Source organism: Mya arenaria, chromosome 2 (genome assembly GCF_026914265.1).
Source record: "Mya arenaria isolate MELC-2E11 chromosome 2, ASM2691426v1".
NCBI lineage: Eukaryota > Metazoa > Mollusca > Bivalvia > Myida > Myidae > Mya > Mya arenaria.
The window spans coordinates 34,661,842-34,678,867 of record NC_069123.1 but is presented as its reverse complement, the minus strand read 5'-3'; the positions used below and the strand labels follow the sequence as shown (position 1 = coordinate 34,678,867).

Below are 17,026 nucleotides of genomic sequence, written 5' to 3'. Positions count from 1 at the left end.
TCAACAGAGAAAACCCTTGGTGGTACTGTACAGATATATCTGAAACTAAACCTGATTTGTCAACAGACACAACCCATGGTGGTACTCCACTGATACATCTGAAACTAAACCTGATTTGTCAACAGACACAACCCATGGTGGTACTCCACTGATACATCTGAAACTAAACCTGATTTGTTATCAGAGACAACCCATGGCGGTACTCCACTGATACATCTGAAACTAAACCTGATTTGTTATCAGAGACTACCCATGGTGGTACTCCACTGATACATCTGAAACTAAACCTGATTTGTCAACAGATGCAATACATGGCGGTACTCCACTGATACATCTGAAACTAAACCTGATTTGTCAACAGAGACAACCCATGGTGGTACTGTACAGATAGATCTGAAACTAAACCTGATTTGTTATCAGAGACAACCCATGGTGGTACTGTACAGATATATCTGAAACTAAACCTGATTTGTTATCAGAGACAACCCATGGCGGTACTCCACAGATATATCTGAAACTAAACCTGATTTGTCAACAGAGACAACCCATGGTGGTACTCCACAGATACATCTGAAACTAAACCTGATTTGTCAACAGAGACAACCCATGGCGGTACTCCACTGATACATCTGAAACTAAACCTGATTTGTTATCAGAGACTACCCATGGTGGTACTCCACTGATACATCTGAAACTAAACCTGATTTGTCAACAGATGCAATACATGGCGGTACTCCACTGATACATCTGAAACTAAACCTGATTTGTCAACAGAGACAACCCATGGCGGTACTGTACAGATATATCTGAAACTAAACCTGATTTGTTATCAGAGACAACCCATGGTGGTACTGTACAGATATATCTGAAACTAAACCTGATTTGTTATCAGAGACAACCCATGGCGGTACTCCACAGATATATCTGAAACTAAACCTGATTTGTCAACAGAGACAACCCATGGTGGTACTCCACTGATACATCTGAAACTAAACCTGATTTGTTATCAGAGACAACCCATGGCGGTACTCCACTGATACATCTGAAACTAAACCTGATTTGTTAACAGAGACAACCCATGGCGGTACTCCACAGATATATCTGAAACTAAACCTGATTTGTCAACAGAGACAACCCATGGCGGTACTGTACAGATATATCTGAAACTAAACCTGATTTGTTATCAGAGACAACCCATGGTGGTACTGTACAGATATATCTGAAACTAAACCTGATTTGTTATCAGAGACAACCCATGGCGGTACTCCACAGATATATCTGAAACTAAACCTGATTTGTCAACAGAGACAACCCATGGTGGTACTCCACTGATACATCTGAAACTAAACCTGATTTGTTATCAGAGACAACCCATGGCGGTACTCCACTGATACATCTGAAACTAAACCTGATTTGTTATCAGAGACTACCCATGGTGGTACTCCACTGATACATCTGAAACTAAACCTGATTTGTCAACAGATGCAATACATGGCGGTACTCCACTGATACATCTGAAACTAAACCTGATTTGTCAACAGAGACAACCCATGGCGGTACTGTACAGATATATCTGAAACTAAACCTGATTTGTTATCAGAGACAACCCATGGTGGTACTGTACAGATATATCTGAAACTAAACCTGATTTGTTATCAGAGACAACCCATGGCGGTACTCCACAGATATATCTGAAACTAAACCTGATTTGTCAACAGAGACAACCCATGGTGGTACTCCACTGATACATCTGAAACTAAACCTGATTTGTTATCAGAGACAACCCATGGCGGTACTCCACTGATACATCTGAAACTAAACCTGATTTGTCAACAGAGACAACCCATGGCGGTACTCCACAGATATATCTGAAACTAAACCTGATTTGTCAACAGAGACAACCCATGGCGGTACTCCACAGATATATCTGAAACTAAACCTGATTTGTTATCAGAGACAACCCATGGTGGTACTGTACAGATATATCTGAAACTAAACCTGATTTGTCAACAGAGACAACCCATGGTGGTACTCCACAGATATATCTGAAACTAAACCTGATTTGTTATCAGAGACAACCCATGGTGGTACTCCACAGATACATCTGAAACTAAACCTGATTTGTCAACAGAGACAACCCATGGTGGTACTGTACAGATATATCTGAAACTAAACCTGATTTGTTATCAGAGACAACCCATGGTGGTACTGTACAGATATATCTGAAACTAAACCTGATTTGTTATCAGAGACAACACATGGTGGTACTGTACAGATATATCTGAAACTAAACCTGATTTGTCAACAGAGACAACCCATGGTGGTACTGTACAGATATATCTGAAACTAAACCTGATTTGTTATCAGAGACAACCCATGGTGGTACTGTACAGATATATCTGAAACTAAACCTGATTTGTTATCAGAGACAACACATGGTGGTACTGTACAGATAGATCTGAAACTAAACCTGATTTGTCAACAGAGACTACCCATGGTGGCACTCCACTGATACATCTGAAACTAAACCTGATTTGTTAACAGAGACAACCCATGGTACTCCACAGATACATCTGAAACTAAACCTGATTTGTTATCAGAGACAACACATGGTGGTACTGTACAGATAGATCTGAAACTAAACCTGATTTGTCAACAGAGACTACCTATGGTGGTACTCCACTGATACATCTGAAACTAAACCTGATTTGTCAACAGAGACAACCCATGGTGGTACTCCACTGATACATCTGAAACTAAACCTGATTTGTCAACAGAGACTACCCATGGTGGCACTCCACTGATACATCTGAAACTAAACCTGATTTGTCAACAGATGCAATACATGGTGGTACTCCACTGATACATCTGAAACTAAACCTGATTTGTCAACAGAGAAAACCCATGGTGGTACTGTACAGATATATCTGAAACTAAACCTGATTTGTTATCAGAGACAACACATGGTGGTACTGTACAGATAGATCTGAAACTAAACCTGATTTGTCAACAGAGACTACCCATGGTGGCACTCCACTGATACATCTGAAACTAAACCTGATTTGTTAACAGAGACAACCCATGGTACTCCACAGATACATCTGAAACTAAACCTGATTTGTTATCAGAGACAACACATGGTGGTACTGTACAGATAGATCTGAAACTAAACCTGATTTGTCAACAGAGACAACCCATGGTGGTACTCCACTGATACATCTGAAACTAAACCTGATTTGTCAACAGAGACAACCCATGGTGGTACTCCACTGATACATCTGAAACTAAACCTGATTTGTCAACAGAGGCAATACATGGCAGTACTCCACTGATACATCTGGAACTTAACCTGATTTGTCAACAGAGGCAATACATGGCGGTACTCCACAAATACATCTGAAACTAAACCTGATTTGTCAACAGAGACAACCCATGGTGGTACTGTACAGATAGATCTGAAATGGATACCTGGCTGGTTCACACTGATAACGAACAACACATGCCAGTACTCCACAGTTACATTTGAAACTAAACCTGATTTGTTAACAGAGAAAACCCATGGTGGTATAGATACCTGACTGGTTTACACAGACATCCCATGCTAGGGTTCCACAAAAATATCTGGAATGGATACCTGACTCCTTAACACAGATAACATATGCTAGTACTCCATGTAAATATCTGGAATGGATACCTGACTCATTAACACAGACAACACATGCCAGTACTCCATGTAAATATCTGGAATGGATACCTGACTCATTAACACAGACAACACATGCCAGTACTCCACGTAAATATCTGGAATGGATACCTGACTGGTTAACACAGACAACACACACCAGTACTCCACGACTATATCTGGAATGGATACATGACTGGTTAACATGGCAACCCATGGTAGTACTCCATCATGATACCGCTGGAATGGATACTTGACTGGTTAACACAGACCACACAATCATGCCAGTACTCCACGGATATATCTGGAATGGATATCTTGACTGGTTAACATGGACAGCCCATGCTAGGGCTCCACAAATACATCTGAAATGGATACCTGGACTGGTTAACATGGACAACCTATGGCAGTACTCCACGAAAACATTAGAAATTGATATCTGAATATTTAACAAGGACAACCTACGGCAGGTACTCCACAGACATCTCAGAATTGGAAACCTGACTGTTTAACAAGAAAAACGCCATGCCTGGGGCCATGATTACGAACAGTCTCAAGTCCAAGTCTAGAGACTCAGAAAAGCATTTTTATAAAGGAACAAAAAATCATATGTATTCTATTTCTTTTACAAAAAAATATGTAAATACTAGTTTTAACATTCAAATAGTAATATATTTCACCAATCTTACCATCATTGCTCTGATAGAAGGAAATTACAATGAAATTAAGGTTTGCCATAATGAGTCTTGAGTCTGAACTCAGACTTGAGACTGTTCGTATACACTGCCCTGGGACTCCACAATTAGATCTGAAATGGATACCAAACTGGTTATCACCAACAACCAATGGCAGTTCTCGATGGTTACCTCTAAAATGGATACCTGATTGGTTAACATAGACATGGTCGTTTGTTCCCAACAGATACATCTGAAACAGAAAAATGGCTGTGTAACACAGAAATCCCAGGGCGGTGCTCCACAGATATATCACAAATGGACACCTGGTTATTGTCACAGACAGTTCATGAGGGGGTACTCCACCATTACATCTGAAATGGCCACCTGACTGGTAAAAACAGGCAACTGTTGCCTGACATGGGATGCTCCAGAGATACATCGGAATTATGATGGCGCAATACAAAACCTTTAATACTAGCTGCTTCTTGATGGAACACAAAATAACTGTGAGCTGCAAGTTAAAGAGCTTAATTTAGAATGATAGGAAAAACTCAGGAAATGGAAATAGAAATTAAGAATGATTGATAAAAAAAGAGAATTGTGAAGTTGAAATCCAGCTGTTATAATGGTTAAAACACTGTATCAGTAAAGTCTTAACCTATGTTTAGTTTAAAGATAATCAATATAATCAATAACATTATTGAACTATTAAATTAATCAATGTATTTCTGCAAAAGATAGAAATACTATACATAATAAAGTTCATAAATAAACTACTCCCAGTTCTTTTAAAAGCCCTGAATCATTATCGATAAAAGTGTAAAACCAGTGTACAGGTAGGCTCACATACCATTGAGTGGGCGGATTGTGATATGCTGGCACAGCTCCTCATAAATACCAATCAGAGCAAATCGAAACCAGAGAACATGAGGGATATGGATTATAAGTCAATAGTTTATATTACCTTGAGGACATCTAACGCCAGCATATGTGCTACTGATCCAATTTCTAGGATAAGTCATTCAAAGGGACTTAATTATTGTACTTTTATCATTAGCTGTTCTCAATTAAGGATCAATAAATTGTCCACAATTCAGAATGAAATCAATTCCATCAGGAAAACTTTTATTTGTTTTTTATGACTTGGTATTTTTATAACCAGTTTGTTGATTGCAAACACACAATTAACAATTGTTCATCAGCTTTCTTATTCCATATTTGGTTTCAGGAATTTATATCTGAAAACTTTTAGTAAAACACTTTAGTATGAAATCATAATGTTTGGACTGTACATGTTGAGATTTCGCACCATACACTTCTCAATCATACAACCATTTCAAGAGTGAATAAGAATTATATTTTGTAAACAGAAAAAAGCACATAATTGAATTATCCAATGGCAGACATCTTGAAAGCCTGCCCGAAACATCATTTTCCACACTTTGTGCTTTTTTCTATAGGAAATATGGCAACAATTACTATAGCAGCCCCACTCAAATTTGACCAGGCTTGACTGAAGGGTCAGGGCAGAAGGGCTTCGCATGCGCTGCAATGGATTAAGTGGAAAACCTCAACAATTTGCAATACTTGATTCCAGGACAGGTCAATCGTTAGAGCCATACATATAATCAGTGTAATCCACTTTGGGAGTTTACAAACTGCTTTAATGAAGCACATTTTAATGTTTACCTGGTCTGTTTAGTATAGAGGATGAACTGTACGCTGCACAAGGACAAACATTCAGACGAACATGCGGCACTATCTGAAAATATATGAATTATACTAAACTGTACATCAAGAGGTCTCTTGTTTGGTTATGTTAAAGCTGGAATCATTTTTTTTAATCAGTTAATAAAATTAAAACCTGGAACCATTAGATTCTGGAAAACTGCTATTTACCCGCATAATCTGAGGACAAATCACAACTCTGCTGGAAGTTAACCAAAGGCAAACTATACAGAACCCCCCTCTTCTGGGCATTTTACCACAAAATTACCAGACTCAGTGCATAAGGGTTTTTCTTTAAAAAAATTACCCTATATATATGTTGACATGATTATACATATTCATGTATGCATGTATGCAGTAAACACATCTATAGATACCCCTATGACTCAGCATATGTAAACACCTCTTTATATTTCATTCTGCACTGTTGGAAGATAAAATGATTTGGGATTAAATAACAAGTCTCAATTTCATAGATCAATAATTCTACATCATAGACAAAATAAATGTACCATAAAACAGAAAACAACTGCTACAATTATAGCTTTGAATCCCTTCCGATGGTGAATGAAGCTTTAAGTGAACAGTTAATATGCACAGATATAACCCCCCGAAGGGCTCATTGAACCTGATTCAAACACAAGGCTAATTAATACCTAGGTAAATAAAAACAAACGTGTACAGAACAGACTCAATTCACCTATATTATAAGTATTATATACCGTAAATGACTGGGTATTAGACGCCCTTTTTTCCCTCAGATTTCGATGCAAAAAAATGCCTGCGTATAATACCCAGTAACAATTTTTCTAACTTTTTTCCTGAGGTCAATTTCAAGCCGAGAGTTTGTTAAGATTTATGTAGAAAGGGATGTTACTCGCGTCATATTGATCGAGTATATACGAGTTAAAACGGCAGTTGAAGATCAGGATACGGTGTATCGTAAGACGTTTATAATTTAAACAATAATATTTTTAGATTAAAGTTATTCAATATTATTTTGAATAATAAATTGAATTGAACAATAATTAAACTTGCATATAAAAAAGCAAAGTTGGGCACAGTGTCAAAATATTTTTTGTCAGTTGTACGAGAAGATGTGAAAAACTCGACTGCCTTTATCCTGTTTAACATACCAATACCACATACTGTTGCAATAATGGTCTTATTTTTTCGCACTTTGTCACATTCTTTATTCTTTTCTGTAGGTGTTGACATTTTAAGAACAAACCCGTACAATATAAGGTTTTTGCATAACTTAACTTATCATTCTCGACAGTTTATCATTGTATGGTTTTAAAGATAACCGTCGCCATTTTCACGAAAAAATTTTTTTTGTCACTGTCAACAAACATGGTGGCCGAAAATGCAAGACAATTTGACATCTTTTCTATGCGTCATTTAACCAAAAGCATAGATTAAAAGTTTTTTACTTGGACTTTTCACAGATTTTTTCCCTGTGTCTAATACCCCCTAACGTCTTATACCCAGTCATTTACGGTACAGATTTTCTACACAATCATTGTATTCACAATCACATTTCATTTATGCACTCTCAAATATTTGAAACATTTCATTATTCATCTACATCCGTATGACTACTTATTGTTTATTTTTGCTTACTATAAACCATTCATTTGACATGAGCAGAGTGCAGACCAGCAGCTAAATTAATTCTTTAGGAAAATAAAATGAAAAAGAATTCTTAGCGCTTGGCAAGAATCTAAGGCTCCATGAACTAGCCAGAAGTCATTAATGAAGTCTGCTTAATAACCTATTTTAACTAAATTAGCTTTGAAAGTTGTTTTCATCAGAGGCTTTCTAAATAATAAAAAGCATAATCTGTCCTGCAATCCCATTAGTGGAGACATAAGCGTAAACACTAACAAAAGACTGCTGATCGTGAACACCAGTGCCAGTCTGTTGTATAACTCATTAATTATTAAAGCCAGAGTAATTGGTCCTGCTATGCAGATGCGTACCATTTATAGCAATATGTGTACCAAGTTTCATAGGATTATCATGAAACATTTTTAGATTATAATCACCAAGATTAAGGTGTATGCACTACTACGACGCTGCCAGCAACATCAATAACAACTATAGGCTATGACAAAATCCATTATTCCGAAAAACAGAAAACCTAATAATACATAGTTTCACCGGCCAATTACAGCCTGCATCATTCTATCTGCCATGGTGGAAGTAGACTTCATTAATATGGGTAATTCTTATAAGGGCCAATAAATGTGACAGATCATGTTACAGAAACCGGAAAATATTGCCTAGATATATACATTTTGGCTAATGTTATCACTGAATTATATACCTAGGGTATATATAGGCCACTGGTTTTATTCAATTGTATGGCTTCTGGTTTTGACTGATATGAAAATAACAATTGGCAAAAGGGATATATGGCAATGTCTGTAGAAATCATTTGCAGATTATTGAAGCTAGAAGCTGAACACAAATATTCAAACAAATCAACATCAAACACTATGAGCCTAGCAATTCGTCTGTTGTTGTTTTTTTACAAGATATTGAACTTTCAGATACAATTCCACAGTGCGATGATCCAGGAAACATTGGAGTCACAACATGTTGCAAGTTATAGATGATCAGATTTTATTTTTGTTCAGCAGAACTTTCACATTTAAAGGGACTAGACACCAGGTGATACAATTGCAACAAAAATTGTTAGAAACAATATACAACGCAATGAATCTTACTTACTCGGATGTATCACATCGCTTACGACTCATGACAGTCTTTTGCGTTTTTTGCGCATTTTTCCAGTTTGAACTTAACTGGGGTTGTCGTACCACATATATATATATACCCCAGTAAGTTTAAAGATAGCGTCTGTATATTCATCAGTACCCATAAACAATATGATTTTATCTGGGAAACCATTATGCGCTATTTTTAAACGAGGAAACTTAGATGAGGCAGCAGCATGATTGTTGCATTTATTCTTTTAATCATGTCAAATGATTTACAATCGGCCTGACCTTCTACCTCACATTGACAATAATGTAGGCTTGTTTTGAGGAAATACTGTTTTTTGCCGATTTTTGGTCCATCTGGTGACTAAGTCCCTTTAACACAAACCATCATATGGTCAATACTATGTGGAACTTTATTCCCTGTTTTTTTTTTATAATCTTAATTACTGGTATACAGTCCTCTGAAAAGGATAAAAAAAACAGCCTTGGTAAAATTCAAAATTAACCTCCTTATTATTTTATTTTTGAAATTGGCACCATTGTAATGGAAATTCAATGCATTTCAAAATGCTAGGGCTCCAAGGAATCCAAGCTGTAAAATTTGATCCAATTGAAAATAACCCTCTGACAAAAACAGAACTGAAGAATATGAATTGATATATACTGGCTATTAAATTCATTTCATGTGTATCTCTTAAACCAGGGCTCCAGCCAGGATTCGAAAAGGGTATGGTGCTTAGGTCAGAAAAGTCACTTTTGAACAAATATTGACTTGACAACAGATATATCAAATATAGTTCAAAACAGATTCAAGTGTACATCTAATAAACATCGAAGGCATTGCTCTGTCAAACAAAAGGGCACAGCAGGGCATAGTTAAAAGGCAACAGAGGGCAGGAAAAGGGCAGAGTGGCTTCCCCCTGCTATTTGGGCCTTCTGCTGAAGCACTCACTAACACAATGATTTTTCTGAAGAAAACCTGAATGCAACTGAAATCAATATATGCTTAGGCTTTAAATTTCAGTGCAACAGAACATCTAAAACGCAGAAACATTTTTATATATAGATCATAACTCAAGGGACAACAAACTGTCATATCCAATTTAAGAAATGAATATTCCCATCTGCAAACAAAATTTCCCAGTGGGTGTATAGCAACATTGATATTGTATCTTGTAAATTATATACTATTCCCTTGAAAGCACATCATAACAATGTATGAAAATAGCTGACCGACTTCAAATGTTTAAATAAAACAAGTTTCTTTGAATACAATATTCTTTTGAATGTCAAAGCACCATAATATAATGAGCTATCTGTCATTAGCTACAAATTTGCATTAAAGAAATCGAGGCAGAATGTTCTGTAAGCAGATAGATAGTTCCAGAAAAAAAAAATGGATTATACATACATTTAGTAAACACCTCAATCTCATTAAGAATCCCTCTTCTTCATTTACAATTGAAATTAATGGGCTTTTCTGAACTTGTTTATCCTTAACAACATTGAAAATATAATGAAGAACTTAATCATTGTAAATTTGACAAAAGAAATGATAAAAATGTATTTATTTTATTATTATTTTAGCTTTCAACTGTCACAATTATTATATTAATTTGTAATATTTTTAATCGGGCAGTTTATGTCCGACATAGAAATACCCACAAAGAGATCTCCTGCACGCACTACTATATGGGCAGTTAATATGTCTGACATAGAAATACCCACAAAGAGATCTCCTGCACGCATTACTATATGGGCAGTTTATGTCCGTCATAGAAATACCTACAAAGAGATCTCCTGCACGCACTACTATATGGGCAGTTTATGTCCGTCATAGAAATACCCACAAAGAGATCTCCTGCACGCATTACTATATGGGCAGTTTATGTCCGTCATAGAAATACCCACAAAGAGATCTCCTGCACGCATTACTATATGGGCAGTTTATGTCCGTCATAGAAATACCCACAAAGAGATCTCCTGCACGCATTACTATATGGGCAGTTTATGTCCGTCATAGAAATACCTACAAAGAGATCTCCTGCACGCACTACTATATGGGTAGTTTATGTCCGACATAGAAATACCCACAAAGAGATCTCCTGCACGCACTACTATATGGTCAGTGTATGTCCGACAGAAATACCCACAAAGAGATCTCCTGCACGCACTACTTACTATATGGGCAGTTAATATGTCTGACATAGAAATACCCACAAAGAGATCTCCTGCACGCACTACTATATGGGCAGTTAATATGTCTGACATAGACATACCTACAAAGAGATCTCCTGCACAACTTCTATATGGGCAGTAATGTAGGACATAGACATACCCACAAAGAGATCTCCTGCACTACTGCATGGGCACAATGCACAATCATATAAAGTTCAGTGGATCCAGGATTTGAGGATAAAAAGTAGAAACACAACATGGTGGCAGGACCTGAAATATGTTATATAATCCCTCTGGAAATCAAAAACTACAGGCACTGCTTATCAACTCAGGGTTCGAAGCAGTCATAAATGTTTTTGTTAATTTTATTCTTACTTAGAGCATTTAAATAATGAGTCTGGTGCAGTTTATGCATATATTTCCAATCATATCAACATTAAAACCTGTAGAGTTTAACTCCAACTAGTGATGCCCCCCCTCCCCCCCCCCCACCAAATCCCCCAGCCTTGCAATTGATTGATCCCCTGGTGATATGATATATGGTAAATAATAGTATTAAATGCTCTCATTAGATCAGACCTGTTTTATAACGCCTGGGAGAAATACTGATCAATTACCTTGTACAAACTGTGGGAGACAAGTTGTTCTCTGAGGCTAAAACAGGAATTAAGCATTTCTGATCAATGTAAACACCATTTCTCAAAGAACAATACGAGATCATTAGACATAGTTATCATGGTTTCATGTTGATAATGTACAGACAATATGAATTTATGTGGATTTAAGTCGAACTTTATTCTTCCAGTATTCTGGAAATTGTCTGATTGTTAAAGCTTTTTCATAGTATAATGATCCAGGGAGTGCTATTATCTTACAATGAAGCTGTCCCATAATGGGACCTTTTGAACATATTGTACAAATTGGAATAAACAAATAAAAATTAATGAGCACATGTCAGGCCAAACATTCCCAACATGGGAATGGTTCCATGAAAACTATAATAATATGAGTCATCGGAATAAGACCTCACGCTTTGTGCTTTCAGTAAATACCCACTATTAAAATTATAATACAACCTACATGCATTTCCAGCCAATGAATTTGCAGAAAGGCAATCATTAAATAATAGGGCTGTAACGATTCATCGGTGCATCGTGAAATTGCGATTCGGACGATAAAGTATCGTATCGCATTGTACAAAATCGTGTGTATCGCGTATCGTTAGATTCGTTACCTCGACTTAAGATTTGTATGCTAATAACACTTTCCAAACATCTTTGCACGATTCGGTCAATTTGTTAACTTTCATTTTTAACTGTCGAAACAGCGAAAGCCAGTCTTCGGCGGGCTTCCACTGATATACCTTTTTGCAGGCATATCTATGGCTCACAGAGTTTGAACACATAATACTGTATCTAGGGAAAATGAATGAAATTATTCTCTGCTTTTAGTTACCATATAAATAATAAATACTTATACAAATACCAGACAGATTGTGGTATCTCATTCAAGAACATACAAGATTGATTTGGAAGATCAAGGCATATAAGGCATATATAATCTGCCCTTAAATCCCCTGGAATATTACAATCACAAAAGAGTGTGTCTTAAATCATTGATTTCCAGATATTTCTTGCATTTTAAACTCTTTTGGGATTTCGTGTCACATTTAGAGGTTCTGTCATAAGTCGTCATATTATACACAACTTTATTCAACGAGGTCAGGAAATATGTTCGTAGCAGTACTGATGAGTGATTCCCACATTAAACAAAGCCATCAATTTCCCTCACGCTTCATGCACTGCAGAAATAAAGTACCCAGAAAAATTTAAAAACAGATATATCAAATTGTTTTTATTTCGTTTATTTTTGTATATTATAATAGTGATTACGCATTATTTATATATATATATATATATGAGAAGATGAAATTCAGTATGAATCACAATTTAATTGTTATACTTTTAATTAACATAAGTCTAAAACTTTCTTTTAAATTGTGACGCAATATTCCGTAAGATAATTTCTTAAAATGTTATACATGTATGTTCATGACTTCATTTCCTGTATGAAAACAATTGAAGTAACTTTTTTATAAACACTGACAGGCATGTAGCTTTAGAAGGCCAGTTTGGAATTAGGCAGATCGAAATTTGTTCATTGACAGACAGCATATTGACCCTTTCAGCCCCTTACCCCTCTTCGGTTTTTATTTCAAATTCGGGATTTTGAGTTTGACAAAAAAAAATATCTGTGTATTGCGTACAATCTGTGAGTTACGCCCCTGACTGATATTTTAAATGCAAAATCAATGGTGAACAATTATGGATGGCCATAATTGACTCACTCCAATTGTTTTATCGTATTTACATTGAGATGCAGGAACACACAAACCATTATGGCACAATGTCATGATAAAAACATATTCACAACAATCAACCAATATCAGATGCACCTTCAAACAGGAGTTTAATGGCTGAATTTGGTCTCTAAAGACTTCCCAGCAAATTGACTTCCAGGCAAATTGAAAACAAAAGTTATTATCATGACATGTAGGAAAATGATTTCTCCTATAAATTATGAAGAATTACTGTGTAACATAATGATCCCATGAGTAATTGCTTTTATATTTAGTTATTTACAACATCAGAGAGAATGGTAAATTTTGAATGCTCATTGTTGACTTAAACTAACTTTACACTAAAGAGCACCAGATGTTGGGCTTCCTTTAAGAATTGAAATATGAATGTTTGAAATTCCTTGCCATCACTTTTCGAAGATCTTCTCCTAAACATTGAAGTCCCCATGGCGGCCGCCGCCCCCTGGGCTAAATACATTGGGACAACTCTGCGGATCCACCCGTTTGCGATAGTCAGTCGACCACACAGAATTCCTTGCTTACTGCAGGTAAAACAATTCTGACAAAATATGATAAAATTTGCAACTAAAACAAGTAGCTGCTGAGATATTAACCTATGTGTACATCTACATGCAAAACCTGCATTTATACAGTAGGTAAATGTTGCTAACCCATAACATCAGTTGAATTCAATGCAATACATGATGTATTTGCTGAGATAATGACTTGAAGGTGCTGATAATTGGCAAAACATTAACTTAGTAAAGATGAGTCTCAGATTGAAGGCTGATATGCTTTATAGCGCAAGTTAAAAGAATAGCTCTCCTCATTCTTCGAATAGTCAGCTAACAATCAATGCACATGGTACTTCTACACTCCAGGAATAATTTTAATTAACTAGGTTTCACCCCTCCACCTTATGAAATCAATATTTATGAGAAAGATTTTTTCTTCATTAACTGATAGCATTTTCCAGCCAACCCCATGCAGTTAAAGTGATAATATTATAATTAATTACTTTCATATTTTGCGGAGATGTAATTCCTTTGATATTTAAGCTTCTTTTACATCTGATTTCAGAGAAAGACTTAAAAAGAATAAACCTTTACAAATGAATATATATGGGCTATTATATATAGTAGCAGTAGATGTATTTCAATAGATCATGAAATAAATTTATCACATGCATAATTCTCAATTAGAGTTTTAAAAATTAGCCATATGGAGGCATATAATAAGAACATACCATCTTAAACTTCTAAAATCAATCTTAAAACATGCTGTTACTTTTACATTTTAACACAGCTAAAGACACATGTTTTAAAAGTTACTAATTTTGCTGAATAAAATAACTTAGATAATTTGATGCTGTCAAAGACATAAAATTTATAAAAAAAATATTATGTGGCAGTGAGACACATTTATCATCCTGACAAAAGCAATTACTCTGATTTTAAGTACAATTACAGTGGTCGAAATTAGCACAAGCCCGCAAGCCCTGCACTGGTAAAATATTTTCCGGGCTTGCTCAAATTCTGAATTTTATATAGCAGGGCTTGTTCATAAATATGATTCCATGCAAAAGTATAAGAATTCGGGCTTGTTCATCGAAAAGTCTAATTCCGATGACTGCAATTACTAAATAATTAAATCTGGATGTCTCCTAATTATAAGCAAACAACAATGAATTACAACTCTATTACATAAAAGAATTAAATTCAAATGAGATTTTTTTCTCCCTAAATCAAGTTTAAATGATATTCATCTAATTTTGTTGTTGTTGATAGAAAAAAAATGTGAAAACATTTCAGTTTTGCAAGAACTGAATCTTACTATTAATCTTACATTTATGCTTTAGCAGCTGAACTAAGGCCATAAAAAAAGAAAAAAAGTTTGGTTTAAGGTTTCATCCTTTTCGAAAATAAGTAGGGTAGGTAAGCTTTTTTTTGTTAGGCTTTATAAAAATTCATCATTAGAGAATGTGTTTAAGTAATCTTTTGTATAAAGCATTCAAGGCAGGGCTTCTAAAAACCGGCAATTTGCCGGTCTGGACCGATTTTGACCAAGCCAGACCGATTTCAGTTTTAAAAAGTTTTAAAAAAATCGGTCCGAAATTTTCTAATTTTTTTTTTTGTAATTCCGGTCCAAAACGACTAAGTCAGTAAAAGATGTAGAAATTGTAATACACAAACATTCATGGGTCATTCACACATTCAAAACTACATCCAATAGGTCATAAAAGTGTCTTGGTTACCAGACAGACCAATGCGACCAGCTGCTTTTTCCGCTACGCAGATCACTCTATAGCCTATCTCGGATAGTTGGCAGATGCTTGCAATCGGTCCAATCACGTGTTTTGGTATAAGCAGAAGACACAATTAAACAAACTATGTGTTAATTATCTGCTTGCAGCTTTCCTGATTAAGTGTTAAAATCGGTCCATATTTTCACATGGCAATGCTATGTCGTCGTCGATCATTACATGATATCCGTTTGTTGATTACAAAACGGTTAAATTTAAATTGCTATAAAGAACCATTGCTGGTTAAAAACGGCTTTAAAGATAAATGCATGTCATTGTTAATCCGTGAAAGCATTAAAATACCGAATTAATTTACGTAATAATATATATGATATCAACAGCGATACGGTTGATCAACTACATAGTCTGACAGCTGAGTCCGCCGCTTACGTCATATTTATTCGCAGTTATGAAAAAATCGTTGTCAATATCAACTTTAAGCTTGTTGCCCCGATTATAAATTTAGATATATACTATTATTCAAGATTATCAGTTGAATGTTGACCCACTAAAGAAGTATTAAGCAAATAAATCATAATACTGTTTCACTTTTTGTCGTCTGACCGCCTCCCGACAGCCACAGTTAATTACGATCGCAGTCTTTCTTGTTAGAAACGCCCCAGAACTCGATGAGAATCTCATTTGAATTAAGCTTGTATCAATGCCTATCCGAATCGGCTATGCTGGCTCTAGAGCCCTCTTACGAATTGCCACACCGCAAAAAATATTGACAGAAAAGACGTCGCAAAAATGTATGACATTTCTATAAAATCGGACTATTGAACGGGTCTTTCTTTTTTTGAGGGGGGGGGGGGGGGGGGGGGGGGGGGGGGGCTCGTCGCCGGGTCCGGACCGATTGAGGTTCAAAAGTTTTAGAAGCCCTGATTCAAGGTAAAGTACTAATATTATAAAATGGGTTGGCGCCTATTTCGTAGTGAAGGGTCGGGTGACTCGAACCAAATATATTTTTTTTAGGCCTTAGCATTTCAGGTTTATGAAGCATTGATTAATTTAAACATTATTTATTTTTACTTAAACATTATTAAATTTTACAACAATTCGGAAAAAAGTTACAATAACTTATACGAAGTCTCTCGTTGGCAAGAAGGTGGTCTTGTGTTGTAGGGCCGGAAACTGGGAAATTATATATATATAACCCAAAGTAAACCATATGCCTGACTTGAATTGACCACTAACCAGACATACATGCTTCAAGGCGGGGAATCAACGCAGGTCGCCTTGGTGAGATTTAGGAGTGTGATATTATCACTGCGCTAACCAGACAACAAAAGCCTTGATTGATGGTGGCCTTCATGTAAATTTCAAATCAAGCGTAAGTTAAGTCAAACTAACTGGTCTAAGCCACAGTTG

At 36.0% G+C, this 17,026-nt stretch overlaps 1 protein-coding gene across 1 annotated transcript in view; it reads right to left on the bottom strand.

The window, feature by feature from the left end:
• Positions 1-17,026, bottom strand: part of LOC128244398 (calcium uniporter protein, mitochondrial-like) — a 42,072-nt gene that overhangs the window by 21,453 nt on the left and 3,593 nt on the right. The window contains exon 2 of the mRNA XM_052962411.1: positions 6,049-6,121. Within this exon, the coding sequence (XP_052818371.1) occupies positions 6,049-6,121 (73 nt within the window). The remainder of the gene's footprint in view (positions 1-6,048; positions 6,122-17,026) is intronic.